The 20,166-nt window shown below is 39.8% G+C and overlaps 1 protein-coding gene across 3 annotated transcripts in view; it reads left to right on the forward strand.

Annotated features, from left to right (window-relative positions):
- The window catches only part of FAM160B1 (family with sequence similarity 160 member B1), a 35,788-nt gene extending 19,375 nt beyond the window's left edge, over positions 1-16,413 (forward strand). For 2 of the 3 annotated variants that reach the window (XM_030487201.1, XM_030487202.1), the window contains 10 exons: positions 551-665; positions 771-847; positions 1,089-1,281; positions 2,513-2,682; positions 3,495-3,638; positions 5,353-5,443; positions 7,134-7,277; positions 10,663-10,803; positions 11,904-12,007; positions 12,097-16,399. In XM_030487201.1, the coding sequence (XP_030343061.1) occupies positions 551-665; positions 771-847; positions 1,089-1,281; positions 2,513-2,682; positions 3,495-3,638; positions 5,353-5,443; positions 7,134-7,277; positions 10,663-10,803; positions 11,904-12,007; positions 12,097-12,202 (1,285 nt within the window). In that variant the 3' untranslated portion in view covers positions 12,203-16,399. Of the gene's footprint in view, positions 1-550; positions 666-770; positions 848-1,088; positions 1,282-2,512; positions 2,683-3,494; positions 3,639-5,352; positions 5,444-7,133; positions 7,278-10,662; positions 10,804-11,903; positions 12,008-12,096 lie in introns of all 3 variants that reach the window. The other variant, XR_003991539.1, reaches the window with a different exon arrangement.
- The last annotated feature ends 3,753 nt before the right edge of the window (positions 16,414-20,166 follow it).

A 20,166-nucleotide genomic window follows, 5' to 3' on the forward strand; every position in this document is an offset into this window, starting at 1 on the left:
AAGTTAGAAGGGAAAAACCCCACAACTTTGAGTACTGGGATAAATAATTATAGGACTGCATTACCAAAGAAAATGATGAATTTGTTATTCCTTAGAGCCTTTAAATTGAGATACATGTGTTTTTCTGAAAAGTACAGTCTAGTTCAGGTATACACTGTGTGGTTTTGGTGGACTTGGTTGAGGTTGCTGAAAGAGTAGAGAAGAACAGCTGCCTTAATTTTATGGTTCTGTGACTACAGGAGTTATTGATTCAGTTTCTGTGGTCTGTGTTTCCTGGAAGAACATACTAGGTGATAAGTTTTCCCTTCTGACTCAAGAAATAATGTAACCAGAGTTCTTCTGCTGTATATGCCATGTACCCTTTAGCATGCCACTGAAAACCTGTGTAATGATAGCACTGCCAAATTAGTAGAGACTGGCAGACAAGCTATTTTAATGTTCACTTCATTGCAATAGATCATTAACTCTTCTGTTAAGTTCAATAAGAATGAAGTCCAAGATTTTTCAGTTACTTGTAGACTAAACAAGTATTTCTGCCTGTGTTCTCTAGTTTGGATTCCTATAGCCACAAAGAAGATGCATCTGCTTTTCCAGGGAAAAGAGCGTTGATTTCATTTCTTTCATGGTTTGACTACTGTGATCAACTCATCAAAGAAGCACAAAAGGTTTGAAATGTTTACAGATGATACAAATATATTCAGCAAATAAGTAGTCCCAGTTGTTTCTCAGCTTTTGAGTTTGAGACATACCATTTTGTACTTTTGTTTCAGACTGCTGCTGTTGCTATGGCAAAAGCTGTGCGGGAACGATTTTTCATTGATGTTATGGAACCCCAGCTGATGCAAACGTGAGTAACATCCTACAAGACACAGGAGAACAGAATCTGAATCAAGCTGATTTTTTTCGGCTGAAATCCACTACATAGATTGATAGAATCACAGAATGGTTTGGCTTGGAAGGGACCTTAAAGATCATTTAGTTCCAACCTCTTTCCTATGGGCAGGCACACCTTCCACTAGACCAGGTTGCTCAAAGCTCCATCCAACCTGGCCTTGACATACCTGACATGAAATTTTTTGTTCAAACAGTTCAGAGATGGGAATCCTCACATCAACTGCACTATTGCATCGCATTGTTCGTCAGGTGTCTTCAGATGTCCTGCTTCAGGAAACAGTTTATTTTATACTCGGAGAACACAGAGAGCCAGAAACTTTGACAGACATCAACAGACATCCATTGCGACACAGGTTAATCGAACACTGTGATCATATATCTGACGAGGTGAGAAGTAATAATGGTGTAAGAATGTCTGCCAGCCAGTTCTCTTTCGTGTAGTGACTGTAAAAACACCATTGTGAGGGCTTCTCATATTTGTGTCAGCAAACTTTTTTTGCCAAGGGTGACTGCCAGCCCTACAGATTCCCTTTAGAAAATGAAAGTCAAGCTGTTTCCTCCAGCTAGCACATTGTTCCCATTGATAAAGATTCTTGCTAAATTTGCTTGCTCCCTGTGCATATCTAGTCAGGCTTGCTCCCATGTAAGATAGGGCGAAATTGGTTTCTGTAATTGCATTTTAATTATATGTTTTATCGATGTTGTTTTCCATGTTGTGTCAATTCTGTCATATCATCGCATAAGCTGTAGTTAAAAACTATATATATATATATACAAAAGTAAAAAGTTTATATAGAAAGTAAGCGTGGTCAGAATATACACAATGCCAGTTAAAAGATGATATAATATTTAAGCACTTTACACACAGTAAACATTGTTAAAATCATTTACTTCAGTAGAATCCCTCCTCAGGAGCTGCTTGTTTCATTTTTAACGTGGAGCAACCTCCACCCTCTACTTTTTCAAATGAAAGCCAAGCTTGCCTGAAATACAGATCTATGCCTTCACATACCCCTTTTTGCAGTATTTTCACCTACTCACCCTTTCAGAATGAGTTACCTCTATAAATGAGTTGATCTTTGCAAAGCTAAGCACTCCAAACCTCTCTCTGAAAACTGTCTCTGTATTGCTTAAAGTCAGTCTCCTTTTAAAAGCCTACATGTCTCCATGTAAAAATCTTAGCCTGTAGTTCTAGTCATAGTGACCCAGTATGACTTTGGTTTATCCTGCATATTTATTACTAACTTTAAGTCCTGTTCTGTATCTCACTGGCACAATGATCATGGTCTTCCAGCGTGGATTTGATTGTAATATGGAAAGCTAAGTTATAAGTTCTGTGGATGTGTTTTGTATTGTTATTTTGCCAGATTTTAGAACAGGTTTTGTTTCACTGGAGAAAAAGTACATCCACATATTGGTTTTCAGATGCGTGTGAATTCTTCATCCATGTTTATACCACATTCAGCATAACAACTTCCTCATATTCCTTTGGATTTTTGCTTCCTTCCGTAACATAAATAAGTAATTGCAGTGTTCTAGGATGTACGAACCAGATATAAGGAAAACGTGTAAGGCAGTGGCGCATCAGTTTATTGAATTGTCACTTTTTATGTTGCAGATCAGCATAATGACCTTACGAATGTTCGAGCACCTTTTGCAAAAACCCAATGAGCACATTCTTTATAATTTGGTTCTGAGAAATTTAGAAGAAAGAAACTATATAGAATACAAGCCTTTCTGTCAAGAAGATAAAGACGTGGTAGAGAATGGACAGATTGCAGGAGCAGTGTAAGTTTCTTTTTTTAAGGGAAGCTTTCACAACACTTTGAGTGCACTATGTATTAACCCATATCTATAAAATGATGGAGAAAATATTATATCAGCAACTTATGGAAGTTTTTAGAACAGTAATAGAAAAGCCAAAATTATCAAAAGCCTCTTTCCAGAATGATAGGTACTCAAAGGTCCTCATATTCACTTCACTCATGCATCTACTTAGCTTAAGTCTGTGCATGTTTGTATTGTTTTCAGTGAGACTATTCTTGAAGTCAGTCACTTGGGTGTCTTGCTTACATTTATGTTCTGGAATTATTTTTTGATGGAAGAACTTTTCTGGGACTCTTTACATAAAATTCTTTTAAATATCCTACATAACTCTTGTAACTCCTTTTCTACTGATGGGGGGGGTAAAGACTAGTCACACCAGTCATTTTAGGCATCTTAACTTAGATATTTCTCTGTAATCTAAAATACCTAATGATTTCCTGAATTATAACTCTCTCGTGTAAAAAATGTGGCTAAAGAGTTTTAAATGATTGAATGCAGTGATTTTGTATAAGTCAGAAATGTTTGATCTGTTGTTCAGATAAAAAAGTTATGATTTTTCTTTCAAGCAAGGTTTCTTGGGTATTTGTAAAGGTTGGTATTTGTAAGGGTTGCTATTATTAATTAGGTAAAAGATGTGCATATGATACTGTTCTGGAAAACACCTTAGTTGTTCAGAGAATTAAAATAGAAAGCATGCCTTTTGACCCAGAGATTTTCCTGCCTCCCATAACATTCTATGAATGATTATGTTTTTGTCTAATACAATCTCACAGAGACCTAGAGGAAGATCCTTTATTTACTGACCTGTCTCCAGATAACACATTGTCAACTCAAGAGTGGCTCAGTCCTTCTCCACCTGTCAGTCCAGAACATCAAAAAAACGATGGGAAGACTGAAGTTCATAAAATTGTAAATAGGTAAGAAACAAACACTTAAAGAACTCTCTGAATGTGTGGGTGTCTGCACACACTGTGCAAATTAAATGTACTCTAATGGATGTTATTCTCTGCCAGCTGGTAAAACGACTCCACAGAGGAAATTATGTGGCATTTTATCAGAAAGCTACTCCTGAAAGATTAGAGCTTACAATAAGTAAAAATAATTCGACATAAATCAGAAAAATAGAATAACTTTCCAGCTAACAATCTAGTTGAATACTCAGAATTTGTGATGAAAGCCTCACTGATTATAAAACTTTCCTTTCTCAAAAATATTTGTTATGCTTAAACTGCTGTTACAGGACTTGGCCTTCCTGGAAAAGCCTGGGGAGTCTTGCCATAAATTTAGGGAAAAAAATCCTCAAACTTCCTAAAGTTCCTTAAACATGCACATATAAGCAAATAATTGCCATACTAGAGATATCCTCTGTTCCCTGAAAATCAAGGGGCACCTCTTGTCACCTGCAGCAGATCTTTGTGCATGTTAGACATACCGCAAATAGGATATCACAAAGAGGACAGGCTCTGCTCTAAGCAACTTGGTGATGGTAATTCTCTTAGCAACTAGTATTAGGACAAATGCTGTTTGCTCTGTTAATACACAGTAGCAAAGCAGCACTGGTATTTCAGTGCTGACCTAGCTACTTACCCAAAAATAATCAAAGGTGTTAGCCAGAGGAAGCAAACAGCCCAAGGACAGTCAGCGTGGAATGGCGTTATCACTTCTTGCCCTTTTTCCCTTAGTACTGCTATATATAGTTGATGGTGGACATGGTTTGGAGCAAAGACATAAAGAACACTCTCCTAAATTCACCTCCTGCAATCTCCATCACTGAGCAGAAATGTTTTCAGGATTTGCAGTGTTTTGCCAATTTGTATTTTTTCAGCTAAGATGAACTCCATGCTAAAAGTCATCTACTACATATTTCTGGATATAAATCTTACGGGAGCCTCCAGCAGTTCTTTGGGTGTGGAGAAAGCTGAAATTTGGAAACAGGGTCCAAAGACTGAGTTTTATTTTGCTGTCCAGAAATTTTAAGGTTTTTATTTATTTTTCAAAGACAGCTCCTTTCTTAAGATTCAGAATTTCCTGATGCTTTTTAGGACAGATATTGGTGAAGGAATAAGGACATACAGTATTTGTACTGCATACCTGGCAAAGGCTGTGATATTTGTAACTGGGACATTTATAAGCAAACGCTCCTGTGCATTCTTAGATGTTCCACCAACTAACTATGGTAAATAAAACTGCCTATGCAGTAGGTTAAGAAGAATTTTAACTGTAATTCTCCTTCTCTTTTGGCTCATTTATTCCCCAGTACCTTTTCCTTATGCTCTAGTAAGATTGAGTCTGACCTTTAGCAAATACTTGACCTGGTTATGCATATTCCTTTTTATCTCCATTCTGTCTGCTAGTTTTCAGAAAATGCTTCCACTGGGGCTAGTGGAAGCATTTTAGTGCTAGATACAAAAGTTCTGAAGTAGGCATCTTGTTATTACAAACAGCAGTTAGAAGAGACGTGCTTAAATAGATTTTGTGTTCTCTGTTCTTCACATAAAGTTATGGCAGAAACTGTGGATTAATTGGCCAGACAATTCAGTGTTGTGTAGACTTGTCACAGATGATGAGAAAGTATTGATCTGGTGCTCTGTGGATTATAGATAATCATTAATGTATGTCTTTTCTCTTTAGTTTCCTCTGTCTCGTACCCGATGAAGCTAAGTCCTCATACCACGTGGAGGGTACAGGTTATGATACTTACCTCAGAGATGCCCACAGACAAGTAAGTCAGTGAAGTCTTCCTTAGTCCTTAAGAGTTTGAAATGCTTATGAGAATATCCAAATGGTTCTATAAATAGTCCTGCTAAATGCATCTTTGGTAATGGAAGATGGGAAAATCCAATTTTTGTTTTCTAATGAAGACTTATCTTGAGAGATCTTTTGATGGTGAATCCACCTTGTATTACTCTAGTGGGAATAGTGGATGACATTAAATGCATTAATATTCATATAACAAACACACTGAGAGAAAATCTGAACTGCAGATAGATTCTTAATTTGCTTTTGCATTTATCTGCATTCTCTTGGAGAATTGCCTGCCAAGCTGTTTGAAAGGACTAAAGGGAAATTAAAATGCTGCATAGGAGTTATGCAATCTGGGACTTCAAAAATAAAGGCTCTTCACAGGGAATGTGCAGCCTAAGGCGATCAGTTTGAAGTTGGGAGTTTTGGTAGGTAGGGAAAGCTTTATGATTGACTGGTTGGAAATAAATGTGGGGTTTGTTTTTACCAACATAATCTAAAGTTTCCTTGGTCAGAAGACAATCATTGATTGTTTGCAGTTTTCTTATTGAAGCCCTGTGAATCTTCTAGAATAGGAAAAATTATGCAAAGGAGTGGAGTAATTGGGAGAACTTTATTTGGTAGGTAATTCAAAAGTTCCATAACCCCTGGATTATGATATCAGCAGTTTAAGATGGGAAGCTTGGACTTCTTTATTTATGATATGTTTTATCTGTGGTGTCCCCTGAAAAGAAAGGGAGAATAAGGAAAAAGTTGATGTAAAATTCCCCTATGTTCTATTCTTGGATGCCAGAAAACACATATCATCTTTGTATTTCATGTCTTGGGAAAAAGAGTATTCTGGGAGTTATTAGAGAACAGAATTGCTTTCTGTCACTTCCTGACAATGCTGTGGCTACTCTTAAAATATTTCCCCCCTAAGAATAGCCCTGCCTATTGCTGTTATTACATCCAAATAGCTGTTCTGCTTCCATATTTCTGTTCCTGGGAGCCTGCACAAGTAGGTAAGCTATGAGCAGTGAAGAATTGCTGAGTCTGTTTTGTCTCTCTTTTGCTGCTGTTTATTCCTGTGTTCCTTATTTTCATTGCTGTGACCTATGCTCCTTCCAAGGTATAATTCCGTGAAAGTGAGACATCAGGCAGCCCGTAGCAAATGGGAGACAAACATAGGGAAAGACTGTTGTGGGTGATTGGAAACAAAGAGAGGGAAGAGGAAGCCCTTTTCATCTGTACATCCTGCATATATACGTGCCTTTCCTGTCCTGGGAATTAGGGAGCAATATAGATTGGATATCAAGATAAGATATAATTCAGTGAAAGTGTGGTAACGTACTGGCAGCAAGAATGTATATGAATGTAGTTCCTGCTTTAGAGGAACCCTGATCAGGATGTGTATTGTTGGCTTTGCTTTGTGTTTTGGCCCCAGCTGCTTTTTGGAGCTCTGTTCTCCACTCATTGTTTCTGAAACTACCCTAATAGCATGAATGTCAAGAAGAAAATGAGGTGCCTGCATGGAAACTGACAGTGTTTACTTTAGAATGATTGTTCTTTTTGAGCTTAGATTTATCATTTAGCTCCAGATTATGGTTTTAAGGTGTATGGACTATTAAAAGGAAATGAAATTATTTCTGTGGCGGCTTAAGTCTGTTTTCCTCACTACATTTTTCTAGTTCCGGGATTATTGTGTCATCTGTTTACGGTGGGAGTGGCCTGGATCTCCCAGACCTTTGGAAAAGTGCAATTTAGAAGCATCATTTTTTGAAGGACACTTCTTGAAAGTCCTGTTTGAAAGAATGGGCAGGATTCTTGATCAGGTAAGAAAAAGCAAGTTATTAATTCAATTTCTGATACTTCCATCACTACTAAGGGGCAATCGTCATAAGGTCCCATGGAGTTCCATTGCTGCGGTGTCTGTTACAGCATCATGTTATTGTGTAATGTCCCATGTCCTTGGTGCAGGTCTCTGTAGATTGCAGGATGCTGTAGTGATCAGTATTGTCAATTTAACAGAAGTAGTGAACAAAAACTCTCTTACCTTTGTTAGCCACCTTTTTGGTGCCAAATGTTTCATTGACCAGAAATAGGAGACATGTCAGGAAGCCAGTACTAGCCTCTTGGTCAGCTCTGTGTGTGTTCAGGGGAGAAGGATGTTTCAAAGTACCAACTTTTGCAATTCAGAAGTGAGAAAAGAAAGCCAAATATTTCCATAGCTATGTTGTGTATTCTCTGGGTTTTGTTTCCAGTAAACATGTTCTGCACACTTGACTAGCTGAAATGGTTACAGATTGGAGTCATGAAGACTGGCCATCATCAGCTCATAGGAAAAATGAGCGTCATGGATATGAAAACCTTGTCTGAGCAATGACACAGAAATTATAGAAAGTAAAGATCCCAAGTTACATCGCCTGAGAAAGACCTGAGTATCAGATTTGTATGATTACAACAAAAGTAGCATCTGGCATGGAAGCACAGTCCCCAGTTTGATATACTGCCTGTCAGCATGGCACACATTTGGGTTAGTCAAGCAAAATGGTACGATCTGTGGAGTCAAAAATGGTTCTGGACACCAGATGAATTAAAGTAGACTGCCTGAATCAGAAGGGGTGAATTCTTCCTGCATCATACCAAGCCCCTGAAATTCCTAGGGGTTATTCACAATGAAACACACAGATCACATAGGGAAAAAGCAAAATAGTACAAAACAGCAAAACCTGGATCTTATCAGCAACTATTTTGATATAATGGGTGCTAATGTCCAAAGTGAAAAATGTTGAAAAGCCTTTAGTGGGGACACAGTACAGCTTGTGTTCAATGTCTGTTTCACTTTGTCACAGTACTGTAGGTAGTTCTTGGGGTTTTATCAGGTTTTATCAGTAGATATCAGAAAACTTTGCACAGGTGGAAGGTATCATTCAACTTAGTTTCTGACAGAAGATGGTGAAGTAACTTGTTTCAAGGCTGTTCAAATCCAGTACCTCATCTGCTCAATAGTACATTCTTCCTCCTGTTACTATTACACATTTCCATGGAACTGACTGTTTCCTAAGAATTTTGTAAGAATTTCCTGAACTGCAAATTTTGCTGGTTTTAACCTTTTTAGTTACAAATTTTTTATCATGTTACCTGACAATAAGGCTGCCTTACTGAGTCTGCTGACATATGGGCAGAAATAAAAGCACCATGGGAAGAAGCAGCTTTCCTTAATGCTCTCAATTAGTTCAATTTGCAACAGCAATCTGTCTGAACAATGCAGCACATGTTGCTGCTTCGTTTCCTTCTCTTCTTGTGAACACCAGATAATGCTCATGGCTTCAAAGCTTCCTAATGAATTGACTGACTCAGACAGCTCTAAAGACCTTCATTTCAGCTAGGTAGGCAGTGGGATGGATTTATGGAAGGAATTTGTGTTTCTGTCTGAAGAGTAAGTTTTCCACAATAACTCAAAATGCAGTGATCTCTTTTACCTATAACATCTCTGGTCCAGGGTCTGAAAGCTTCATTTGTTAGAAGATTGGGATGAATCTGTTGCTGGAATATCAAGTACAGGAGTAACTGCCACTGACTGGGAGAAATAGGTGCTTTTGCTTCAAAAGATCTATAAGACAACTCCCTTAGCAATGCAGCAGTGTGTGGTAACGAATAAGGAACCCAAGTATTAGTTATGTGCCCACATCTAGTCAGTGGAAGTTTTGTCAGAACAGCTCTGGGAGGCTCTGGGGCTGTCAGACTGAAGAGCAAGTAGGTGTCTCTTTCAGCTTCCTTGACTGTATTGACTGAAAGGTTGACTAAGGTACCTGAACTGAGCTATCTGTTGCCATTTTTGTGATGCCCAAGATATTCCCACAGGAAGATGGTTATAACACAGATCTCGCAGCATCCACCCTCTGTTAGAACCGTCAAGAGACCAGCAGATACTCCTGAGCATCTGAGATAGCACGAGGTGTTTGTGTGTAGGCAAGTGTTATCAAGTGTCAGGTCTCTGTTGAGTAGGCTAATGAGAGCTTAGACATCTAGACATATCTAAATATATCTGTCCTAATCTGAAGCTGAATTCTTCCAAACCTTACAGAGTTTGGACGGGAAGAATCTGTTCTCTGATTCTGCAATAGAATGCTAACTTGGGAGCATAAAGATGATAATTTGAGGCCATAAAATCATCCTCTCCTAGATGTGATTATGCCACTGAGGATGTTACTGCCAATATGCAGTCAAAGAGATTGAATGAGGGCCCTGTAATCTGATTCAGGTAAAATCAGCAAGGTTAAATTAAACCTTGTGTGTATTGGTAACATCTTCAGACTGGCATAGGGGTATACCAAGGGAATGCCTGTCCATCTCTTGTTAATGTAGTCTGTTCCACCACTGAATAGATGGAAGGAAATTCCACTAGTTTGCAGATTTGGGCTGAATTAAAATGTCAGCTTGTTTTCACTGTGACGAGAAAATCAAAGATGGAAAAAAAGTACTTGGAACATAAAGAAGCTATGGTGAAAAGACTTGCTTTTATGGAAATGAGGTTCTCACTGGAGTGGTAAATCCTTTAAGCCAGGCACTCTATTTTTTCCCTAGAAAGTTAGGTGCTGTTTTTTCCTTACGACTGATGAGTGTCTTCCAGCATCCGACGGTGTTCACTCTTCCATTTGGTTGATTTGGGGAAAGGGAGTTAGAATTCCGTTTTCCCAGCCTAGGACTGTCTCATCTCCCATAGCATGCTGCCACAAGATGACTGGGCCTTCTGAAATGATTCTTTCCGAGATAAAAGAAAGTAGAGGAAGAGAAATACCATATTAGCTGTAAATATGGATTTGTCTCTCTCATTTCCTGAGCTTTTATACTTCACAGTGTATTTTCCACGAGAAGCAAGCAGATGTTTAATCTAGGCTGATTCTATGCTATTTGTTTAGCTACTGAGCTGAAGAAATGTTTTACAGGAAAAGGCTTTCTCCTACAATAAACAAGTGTGCAAAAGCTTCAACTGGTTGTAGCAGTTAAATAGATAATAACATCTAATATCAAACTGTCATATTAACATCAATCCTGTTGTAGAAAGCAGAGGGTTTGGGCCTGACTTCTAATCTATTTTTTTATCTTTATTCATAAGCCTGTATATAAGGTTCTAGTAGTTAGATAAACACTGGCTGGATGAAAAGGAGCCAGCATGAAAATAACTAAGCTCTGTGTTTTCCTGTTTTATTGCAGCCCTATGATGTAAATTTACAAGTTACTTCAGTGTTGTCCAAACTGGCCTTGTTTCCCCACCCTCATATACACGAATACCTTTTGGATCCTTATGTAAACCTAGCTTCTGGCTGCAGGTCTCTCTTCTCTGTTATTGTCAGGGTGAGTAAACACACAGTTAATACTTACATATGGCTGTACAGCACTGATGTATTTATTGGCTTTGTGCTTAGTGATAGTAGTTGCTGCATAGTTTAAGTTGGCAAATGGCTTCTCACTGAAAGTAGATATTTATGCTCTTGATTTGAATCAAGATACTGGACTTCTACCAAAAACATTGGAATATTTATTTCTGTGTCCTCATGTCAGGGGGATTGGAACTAGATGATCTTAAGGTCCTTTCCAACCCAAACCATTCTATGATTCTGTGTCTTCAGAATTGTTTGTTTGCTTAATTTCATTGTATAGATGCAAAATATCCCCTTTGGCAATGATGTTGCTTTAAGCCGGACTAGGTCACATTGCTGTCACTTGCTGGCAACATCAGGTGGTGCTTTGAGAACAGGCCAAGTACAGGTTTGCACCTGGAGGGGAAAGAGATGGTTTTGATACACACACAAGCAAAGACAACTCCTGAATATCCTGTGCTTGGATGAATATCTCTGCTTATCCTCTATTTTTTTTTTTTGATGAAGACTGTTCTTGACAACCATGTCCTGGATTTATCAAAATCCCCTTCCTTTCCCTCTCTGATTCCATCTCTTCCTGTCAGACCTGCATCCTCGAAGTGCTGGCTGGGTGCCTGTCACACTGCAGTCTCCTCAGTCAGAGATCCCTCGCCTGTCCCACGCACCAGCTGTTATTAAGCTGGTCGGCAGCCTGTTAATAATGCTTGCCCAGTACTTACAGAGGGCTTAGCTCCCTTTTTCCCTGCAGCCCTCCCCGTTTCAAAATAGAATCTTCACTCTCTCTTCTTGTGCTTTCCCTAAATCCAGGAATTTTCTCGTCAATTGCCTGTGTCAACATTTACTAAGACAAATTAATCGTTAATTAAAATAAGTAATACCATTTGTAGCTACAGCAAGTAAGGCTCAGGAGTTCCTGTCCTTTGGTATCTCCACTTTTTGCACCCACCCCCTCTTTTTGGGGCATGTTGTTTCATGAGGATGCTGCATCCTGGGCGCTGAAGTCTCATTTAACCTTGGTGCCAGACACTCTGCAAAGGTGTTAACTTTGTGTGTTGATGGCATTGTGCTTAACAGGTCGTTGGGGACCTCATGGTTAGAATCCAGCGCATCCCAGATTTCACTCCCAAACTTCTGCTGGTCAGAAAACGCCTGCTGGGCTTGGAGCCAGAAGGGCCCATGTGAGTAAACGTTGCATATTCTCCAAGACCCATGGCTGGGTTTTTTGAGTTGCAGTCCTGATTCTCCGCTGGTTTTTTTTCTTCCTCAGCATTGACCACATGACGTTACTAGAGGGCGTGATTGTGCTGGAAGAGTTCTGCAAAGAGCTGGCAGCAATTGCGTTTGTGAAGTATCATGCCTCATCTACACCATAAGCAGCCTTGATGAGCAGCCAGGCTTGTAAAACCACCCAGCTTGTTTCAGTCGAAAAGACTATTGACAGACTATTGACAACACCCAGATAAGAAGAGGTGGTGCCTCCTGGCAAAGTGTCAGTTGACATTTGGCAGAATGGCAAGACAAGTTGCTTTCACCAGATGTTGACTTTGCAAGAGAGAGGGATTCAAATGGGCCTAGAATACGACTGAAGGAGTTTGGGGAGAAACCAATACATAGCGTTTCTAGCCACTGTGTGAAGAGCTGCAAAAGCTGCATGAAGAACCCACAGGCATCAGACCTTGGTTATTCTGTTGTAATGACAATTACATAGAGAGATGGTCTTTTGTATGTTCTGGGGCTCACGTGCACCAATTCGCTTTTGTGACCATACTACTTTTAAAAGCAAATTAATTTTATAACATTTTTATGTCTTAAATCTTTTTCTTTTCAGTTGGATATATGAAAGGAAATCACAACTATAGTTGCAGTGTTTATTATTGAAAATGAAGAGGTTGAAAAACCCCACTAATCCATATACAGTAGGATATATTAATGAGGAATCATTTTTGTTCTGGTGAATCTTAAAGACAACTCTGAGCCTCATTCCCCAGTGGATTAATCCAAGAGATATATCAGTGTAAAATCAGTACTAATGGAATTAATCCTGATTCAGCATCACATCTGTAACAAATATATCTGAAGTGTACATGTTCCTAGCATGTTTGCCTCTGTCATTCCATGTGATTGCTCTTCAGGTTGTCTGCGTAACTAGATTTGCTTTAGGTTTTTATATGTGAATTCTAGTTGCTTGACTTACGTCACCTTTACAGGGAAGTTAATTTTAGGTCATTAGAAGTCGTTGCTGAAACAGTATTTTCAATTTCTTTTACATTGGTATTTAGCCTGAATTGCGTTAAGAATCTTTTGTGCCTTGAAAATTGGCAGCATAAACATTCATCATTTTTAGCAGTGTTTTCACTGCTTATCTAACCATCACATTAGTGCCCAGCAAAAGATTCACTGATGCCAATTCAGTTAAAGTGTGGATACCATATACAGGACCAAAATTTGCTCCTGCTTTCCATAGTGCTGGGGTGCAGAGATGTCTCAGTGAATGTCATCATCTCAGAGATGTCTCTGTTTCAATATGAATACTATCAGGCAGGGCAGGCATTTGCACTGCAAGCAGAGGGCCATTCGGACCTCAGTGTGCTTTGCTTCTATCTCTAGCATGACGGCAGCCTGTGCTTCAGGCAGTCCTTGCTGCTCACTGCCACGGGTGCACTGTCAGGTTCTTTAACCTTCAAGTGCTTTAACCTTCAGATCACACTGTGGGACTTGGATTGGAGACCTGTCCCACTCGCCACAAGTGTGTAGTACCTCTTTCCCCTCCTATGAACACAACAGCATAGGCAGGTAAGGTAGAGTTTAGCTCCTTGTGTTTACATTGTCTTTCTACCTTTATCTTTCCTACTACCCTGTTTGCACAGCTGGTGCCCCTTTCAGATGTGATTGCTCTTATGCAAATATGGACTGATTCACTCAGTCACTAGAATTTCTGTGGATTTACATGACTGTACCTAGAATCAGATTCTGCTCTGAATCCATCTATGCCTTTGAGGTCTTGGTTTTTAATATTTATGGCACCTGGCTGTTGAGAGGCCTTTTAAGTTAGCAGGTTAATTACAACAGTGTCACAGTTAATGGACTACATTTATTTTTGTCACAACAATGAAGAAGGTCCTGCTATAAAAGCTTCCAGTAAAGGTTCAGCTGGGAAGAGCAGTTCTGGAACTGGGGAAGCATTTTGGCAGGTAAAACCTGTATTCAGTGGCTCCCTAAACTGGGAGGTTTGTGTGCAATGCGTTGCATTTATCTGGCAAACTAAAGCTTGTTTTAATTCCTCAACTTTTTTTTTTTTCCCTGAATTTAGCCCCAAAGTGTTTTCAGGTTAAATAGCATAGTAGGATAAAGTTAAAAAAATAATGGGTTTTTTCATTTTCGGTCTTTAGAAGAGTAGCAAATGATTTTTAGGGATGTGTATTGCAGTCAGCCCATATTAGAAGCTTCGTTAATGTAACATACCCGACACATAGTTCAGAACATGTAAATGTCTATGCAGTGATGTTTAATACATACATTTGTTATAAATAAGGTCCCAATTCAGAAAAGCAGTTAAACTAAAGCTTCATTTCAAGAATTTGATTCCTAAATCACAATTTTTTACATGAACAAAGTTAAGCTGTTGAGCACAGATACCGATGCTTTACTGCATTTGGGTCTTTGTTGGTTTTGCTTGAGCTTAATTACTTTTTCCTCAAATATTCTATTTTCATTATTTATTTCCTTAAAAGTGTATGTTCCACAATACTTCTAATGTCCCAATTTCAGTGCAAACTGGAAGTGATAATACTAGTAGTATAAATGAAAGTGAGAAAAATGTTAAACAGAACTTGTAAGAGCATTCCAAGTAATATAACAGTTTATAAAGCCATTCAAGAGATGCTTGATCTCAAAAGAAAGCATTCACATCACCTCTTTTGTTGCAGTTGTTGTTTTTACTGATACCTAAGCTCATTGCACTGTGAGGAATTGTATCAGTCAGCCTCTGGAAGGACTGCTGCAGCCTCTGTGGTATTTTAATGCAAAACAGCCTACGGAGCTGCAAACACAATTCCTTCAAGCTTGTCCATGAGGAAAATAAGTAGATGTAAGTATAAGCACTCATTCATGATATAATTGTTATTATTAACTCCAGCAATATTGGCAATGTTCTTGCAAACCAAATGTATTCAGTGATAAATTTATAAGACCTGGATCCATCCTGATGGAAATGAAGCAATCCTTCAAGTTGCTTTAGCCTAAACTGCTTTTGTGAGTGCTGCCTATAAACCCTGAACTACCGTGACAGTGACCTTTATTTTTGTAGAAGTGATTTAATTTTCCTTAAGAGATGGAACTCGTTTCGTTATTTTTTTTTTGTGGTGATATTTTTCATGCACTTTCTTTAAAAACAAAAGGTTAGAGGTTAGTCCAGGTCCATGTTTTCACCTTTCCAATCTATGCATGTCATCGAGGTGCCCATTTCCTTTCTGTGTATGTGTGTTTGTATGTGGTTATTTATTACCCAGAGGTGGACACCTGAGAAAATACATGGCCTGAAGTTCACAGCATATGCAGATCCTCCAACTGTCAGTGGAAGATGCAAGTGCTTATCACCTTAGAGAATACGGCCACTAGTATTAGACTGAACTACTTGAGAGGTAATACTAGAGTAACTTTATATTTCAAATCCAAACCACATTTTAATCCTGTGTGTAAATAGACACATTTTTTACTTTTTTTTCCATTTAAAGTATGTATTTGATTTAGACTGATACAGAACATTTTGTAATAAGCCATGTACTAGCTCTGGTAGAACAAGTTTGTCCTTAGTTTCTCATATGACTGTAATATTCCTGGTATTCAGATCCTGTCTGTGTAATGTTCTTACTATGTATTTGTCTGTGCAATATAAGAGCTGTGACTTGAGCCACAGCTTGAGTCTGGTTGTACATCACCTATGTATATATATACATATATATATATATATAAAAGGACCAGAATCCTGAGCTTGCTTACACTATGATTAGTGTAAAGGTTGTCGCACTTCATTTTACAGGGCACAAGTAATCATGGAATGGCTTTGTAAATGCATGGTAATTTCTACCATAACCTGCTGTGTAATTTCACAGGTAGCATTTTATTACTGCTGTTTGTCGTGCTAAAAGAAATACTAACTAAAGGGAAGTGCTGGCTAAAATGGAAGGATGATGTAGTAGGCTTGGGGCTACATGGAAAATCCATATCTGATGTTGCATCTCATACAGGGTTTTCAAACCATGATCCCCGATGCTGTCTGTGCCCTGTAAAATAGTGTAACTATATAAAATATATACTCCTTGTTTTGCCTCCTGCCTTGTTTACATTAAACAGAGGATATTCAGTAAAATTTTTCTATTAAACTTTGTGTAGGTCACTTACTGCCCGTGTTGCCGAGGTTTCACAGGCATGGGATTTCCAATGAGGAATTGCTCAAACAGCCACATGACCAGACATACGATATGAAGTTTTATGGAAGAGCTTGTGATAAAAATCCAACTTTTTGTGCTAAAAAATGCATGGAGGATTAAAAGGGATATTCTCAAAATAAATTAATTTCGATGAAGCTGCTGCTTCTATTATTACAGGATCCATAATAGGTTTTGTCTGGATGACCTTGAGATGGAAACTGTTCTAACATTTTACATCATGCCTTTGATCCTGAAGCCCTTTCATTTATTTTGAGGCTGTCACTGCAGCATCTTCTGGGATAAACGTGTTTCCTGTGCTGTGCTGTGCAGGGCTCAGAGTGAATCAGGATGCCCTTGCCCGTGAAAATTCAATGCTAAGGGAAATGGCCAGGATGGAATCATCCCGAACACAGACTAACGTCTGCTCTTCCCGAGAGCCCTCATATCTTTCAAGACTGCAGCTGGTCAAGACCTTGGTTTTCTATTGCATTTGAGTGCAGAGTGCGTCAGTCACAACATTAGTTTATTGAATTGGGTACAAATGGCATGTACGTGAGTAAGCATCATTTCTTCCTTCAGGGCACGGAGGAAGGCTTTTATACGTAAGGGTTTATACACATTTTTATATATTTTGGATGGTATTGGGTATTTTTTCTTAGTATCTCATCTAGTTTTGGTGTCCTTCAGGTTTTCATCTGCCTTTAAAAGCTCTTGTCGCTCTGTAGGATCCCCTCTGAGGGCTACACTTGGATGTTAAGCTGTTTCTCCTCAGTATTTAACAGCTGCAAGTGCTCTTGCATCTCTTACAAGAAGAGTGCTACAGCAAGATGATACACTCGACAGCTTTTTTAATAGCTTTCCCCCATCCTCTTGGGTCTCAGAGATTGTCATCTCCCACCCCAGATCATTTATTTGCTGTGCCTGCATGAGGCATTTAGAGATTTAGGGACACTTTGCTTCCTCAAGCAGGGAGGAAGCTGTATCAAAATTGCACGTTTTATATCTTCTTGTATCTTCCTCTTACTTTGATATGCTAGAAATGACTGGGTTATTGAAGCATGGTAATCTTACAGCACTTGCATTCTGAGGCAAGACTTCTGGGCTCTACATCCTGTTGGAAAAAACCTGGAGTATTACCAGTGTGTGGTCTCTACTTCATTAACTCAACCCTCAGAGTTCTACATGTTGATACCAGTAGCGCAGGATCTACTGAATTTGTTAACCTTTAAATTTTACCAGAACTGGTGCTGTCAAAGCCGCAAGGATTTTGAGAGTTTGGTGTGTGATTCAATTGGATTAAAGTGGATTAATGCTCAGAGAAGTGAATTTGTCACAACTTGTATGAGCCCTTTCAGGCTGAATCCATATGTTCCTGGCGCATCCTTTATCAGCCGAGGTTCCGTTTGAAGGATGAGAGAGGAAACTGAAGAGTAATTTAGGAATTGAGTGAAGCATATGGTGGATTAATGTTTTCAGGTGTCATAAGCTTCCTGGGAATGCCAAAAAGAAAGGAAGTTGAAGTGTGAAAAGTTAAATTTTACAAGTTTGGGCTGATTGCTGGCATTGCCTTTGGAGTCAGATCCGTGAGCATAAAAAGATGTATGTTGGAACGTGGTATCTCACCAGGCTATTTAATCTGCCCTTGCTGGGATGGTATCTATGTTCTGAACTATATTTTATTAAATTCCTGCTGGTTATTACAACAAATGCTACTGGTGGTATAAAACCTGCTGGAATAGTGCTGTGGAACTGATAACTTTGTCAGTGTCCTGTAACGTTGATGAAGTAGATGCATCTTACTGGCTTTGTCTTTGTGCTCTATGGCATCCTAATTCAGTAGGGGTTTGTATGGTGTCCCCTCCCTCCGGTAAAACATTTTACATACTGAAACATATGGAAACACGTGAAGGGAAGGACCTTTATTCCTCTTAAACCACCTTCATTTTCAGAAAAGGTGAACTTCATTGTATTCTGAAGTGAACAGTTGGCTGAGATCACAACTGTTGAAAAGAGGGATGTGTCCTCTGCAGGGAGCCCAGGGTGGTAAGTACAAACCCGCTCTAGTAATTTGCACTGAGGACAGCAGAAATGAGACATCTGCATTATATCTTTCAAGGTGCATAGTATCCCATTGCCAGTTTTGAGAGATGAAGCAGCCAAAACTGTAAGTCACGGTGCTGAGTAATAACGTCTATTACAGAACTACAGGAAGTTCTGCAGAAAACAGCAAGATACTAAACTGATTTAAGAGGAGGGCGACAGAGGTAACCAAGTTTAGCATAGTTACATTATGGTGTAGGGTTAGACGAACATTAATTTCCAATAAAAAGATTTGAAAGCCTTTAAGCACCAGACTGAAGGAATTACAGAGCCTAATTTATCGGAATGCAATTAAGAATGAAGGAATGTCATTGAGGAAAAATGATATTCACTGCCAATGAAAACTTCCTGCCCGTGAATGCTGCTAGACCAGCAGTGGAAGGAGCCTATAACCTCACACTTAAAACCACACTGGACAAATCATTGAATGAGGAAAACCAGCCCATGTCAGTGAGGAGATGAAGTAAACAGGCATTTACACCCTCAGCCTCCCGGCTAATTGATGGTTCCGGAATACCTTGTATTTGTTGTGCTGGAAAGCAGTGAGCTGGCCTGATCCACTTGGGCATCTCCTGTAAATGAGGGGAAGTCGCTGCAACCTGAGAAAAGCAATTTTCAGCCTTCCAAAACGCATCTCACTCACGTAATAAGCTCTTCGCAGAAGCGGCACCCATTACCCACCGCAGGCGGTACAGCTTCATTAGCGGGGCCAGGAGCTCCCCCCTGCTGAGCTGCCTTGGAGAGAAGAAACAAATTACCTGTTCTCGGAATCGTCATTATCCCTTACTTGAGAAACCCACTTCTACTTCCCTCATCTCCGCATGCACAGGAAGCACCTGTCAAGTTCGTGTTTCTTAATTTGGGGCTTGAAGTTTTATTTCCTAAGGTTTTGGGAGACTCCTGGTTTACTGTTAGCGGGATGTCCATCCGCATTTCCAGACAATTTTCCTTTTAGCTTCCTCCAAGGGAAAGATATCTTCATATTGTTTATCCTGCTATTCTCCTTTCAAATCCCTTCACTTTGGGGCTTCAGCAGTCAGCAGTTTGGAGAGCTCAGCAGCAGGGAGTGTTAAGAACAGTATGGATAAAAGCAGAACTGCTTCTGTCCACCCAGGTTCAGCTGCAGGAGCTGTACAGGAAATCATAGAATCACAGAATGGTTTGGGTTAGAAAGAACCTTAAAGCTCATCCAGTTCCAACCGCCTGCCACGGGCAGGGACACCTTCCACTAGAGCAGGTTGCTCCAAGCCCCTGTGTCCAACCTGGCCTTGAACACTGCCAGGGATGGGGCAGCCACAGCTTCTCTGGGCACCCTGTGCCAGCGCCTCAGCACCCTCATAGTAAAGAATGCCCTCCCTTGACCTGCTGCACACCTCCTTCGACCTGCTGGCCACCCTCCTTTTGATGCAGCCCAGGATGCGTTTGGTTTCTGGGCTCAAACGCACACTAATGGGTCATGTTAAGCTTCTTGTCACCCAATACCCCCAAGTCCTTCTCCTCAGGCCTGCTCTCAATCCAGTCTCTGCCCAGCCTGTATGTGTGGTTGGGACTGCCCTGACCCAGGCGTAGGACCTTGCGCTTGCCCTTGCTGAACTTTATGAGGTTCGCAGTGAGCCATGTTCCCAGCCTGTCCAGGTCCCTGTGGATGGCATCCCTTCCCTCCAGTGTGCCAACCACACCACACAGCTTGGTGTCATCAGCAAACTTGCTGAGAGCACAGACTTCTTCTACTGATTTAAAGAACACGTCCACACAAATACTGACCTGACAACACTTCTGAGCTTCCAACAGCCCTATCTGTACAGGCT

The sequence above is a fragment of the Strigops habroptila genome, chromosome 5 (assembly GCF_004027225.2).
Source record: "Strigops habroptila isolate Jane chromosome 5, bStrHab1.2.pri, whole genome shotgun sequence".
NCBI classification, from domain to species: domain Eukaryota; kingdom Metazoa; phylum Chordata; class Aves; order Psittaciformes; family Psittacidae; genus Strigops; species Strigops habroptila.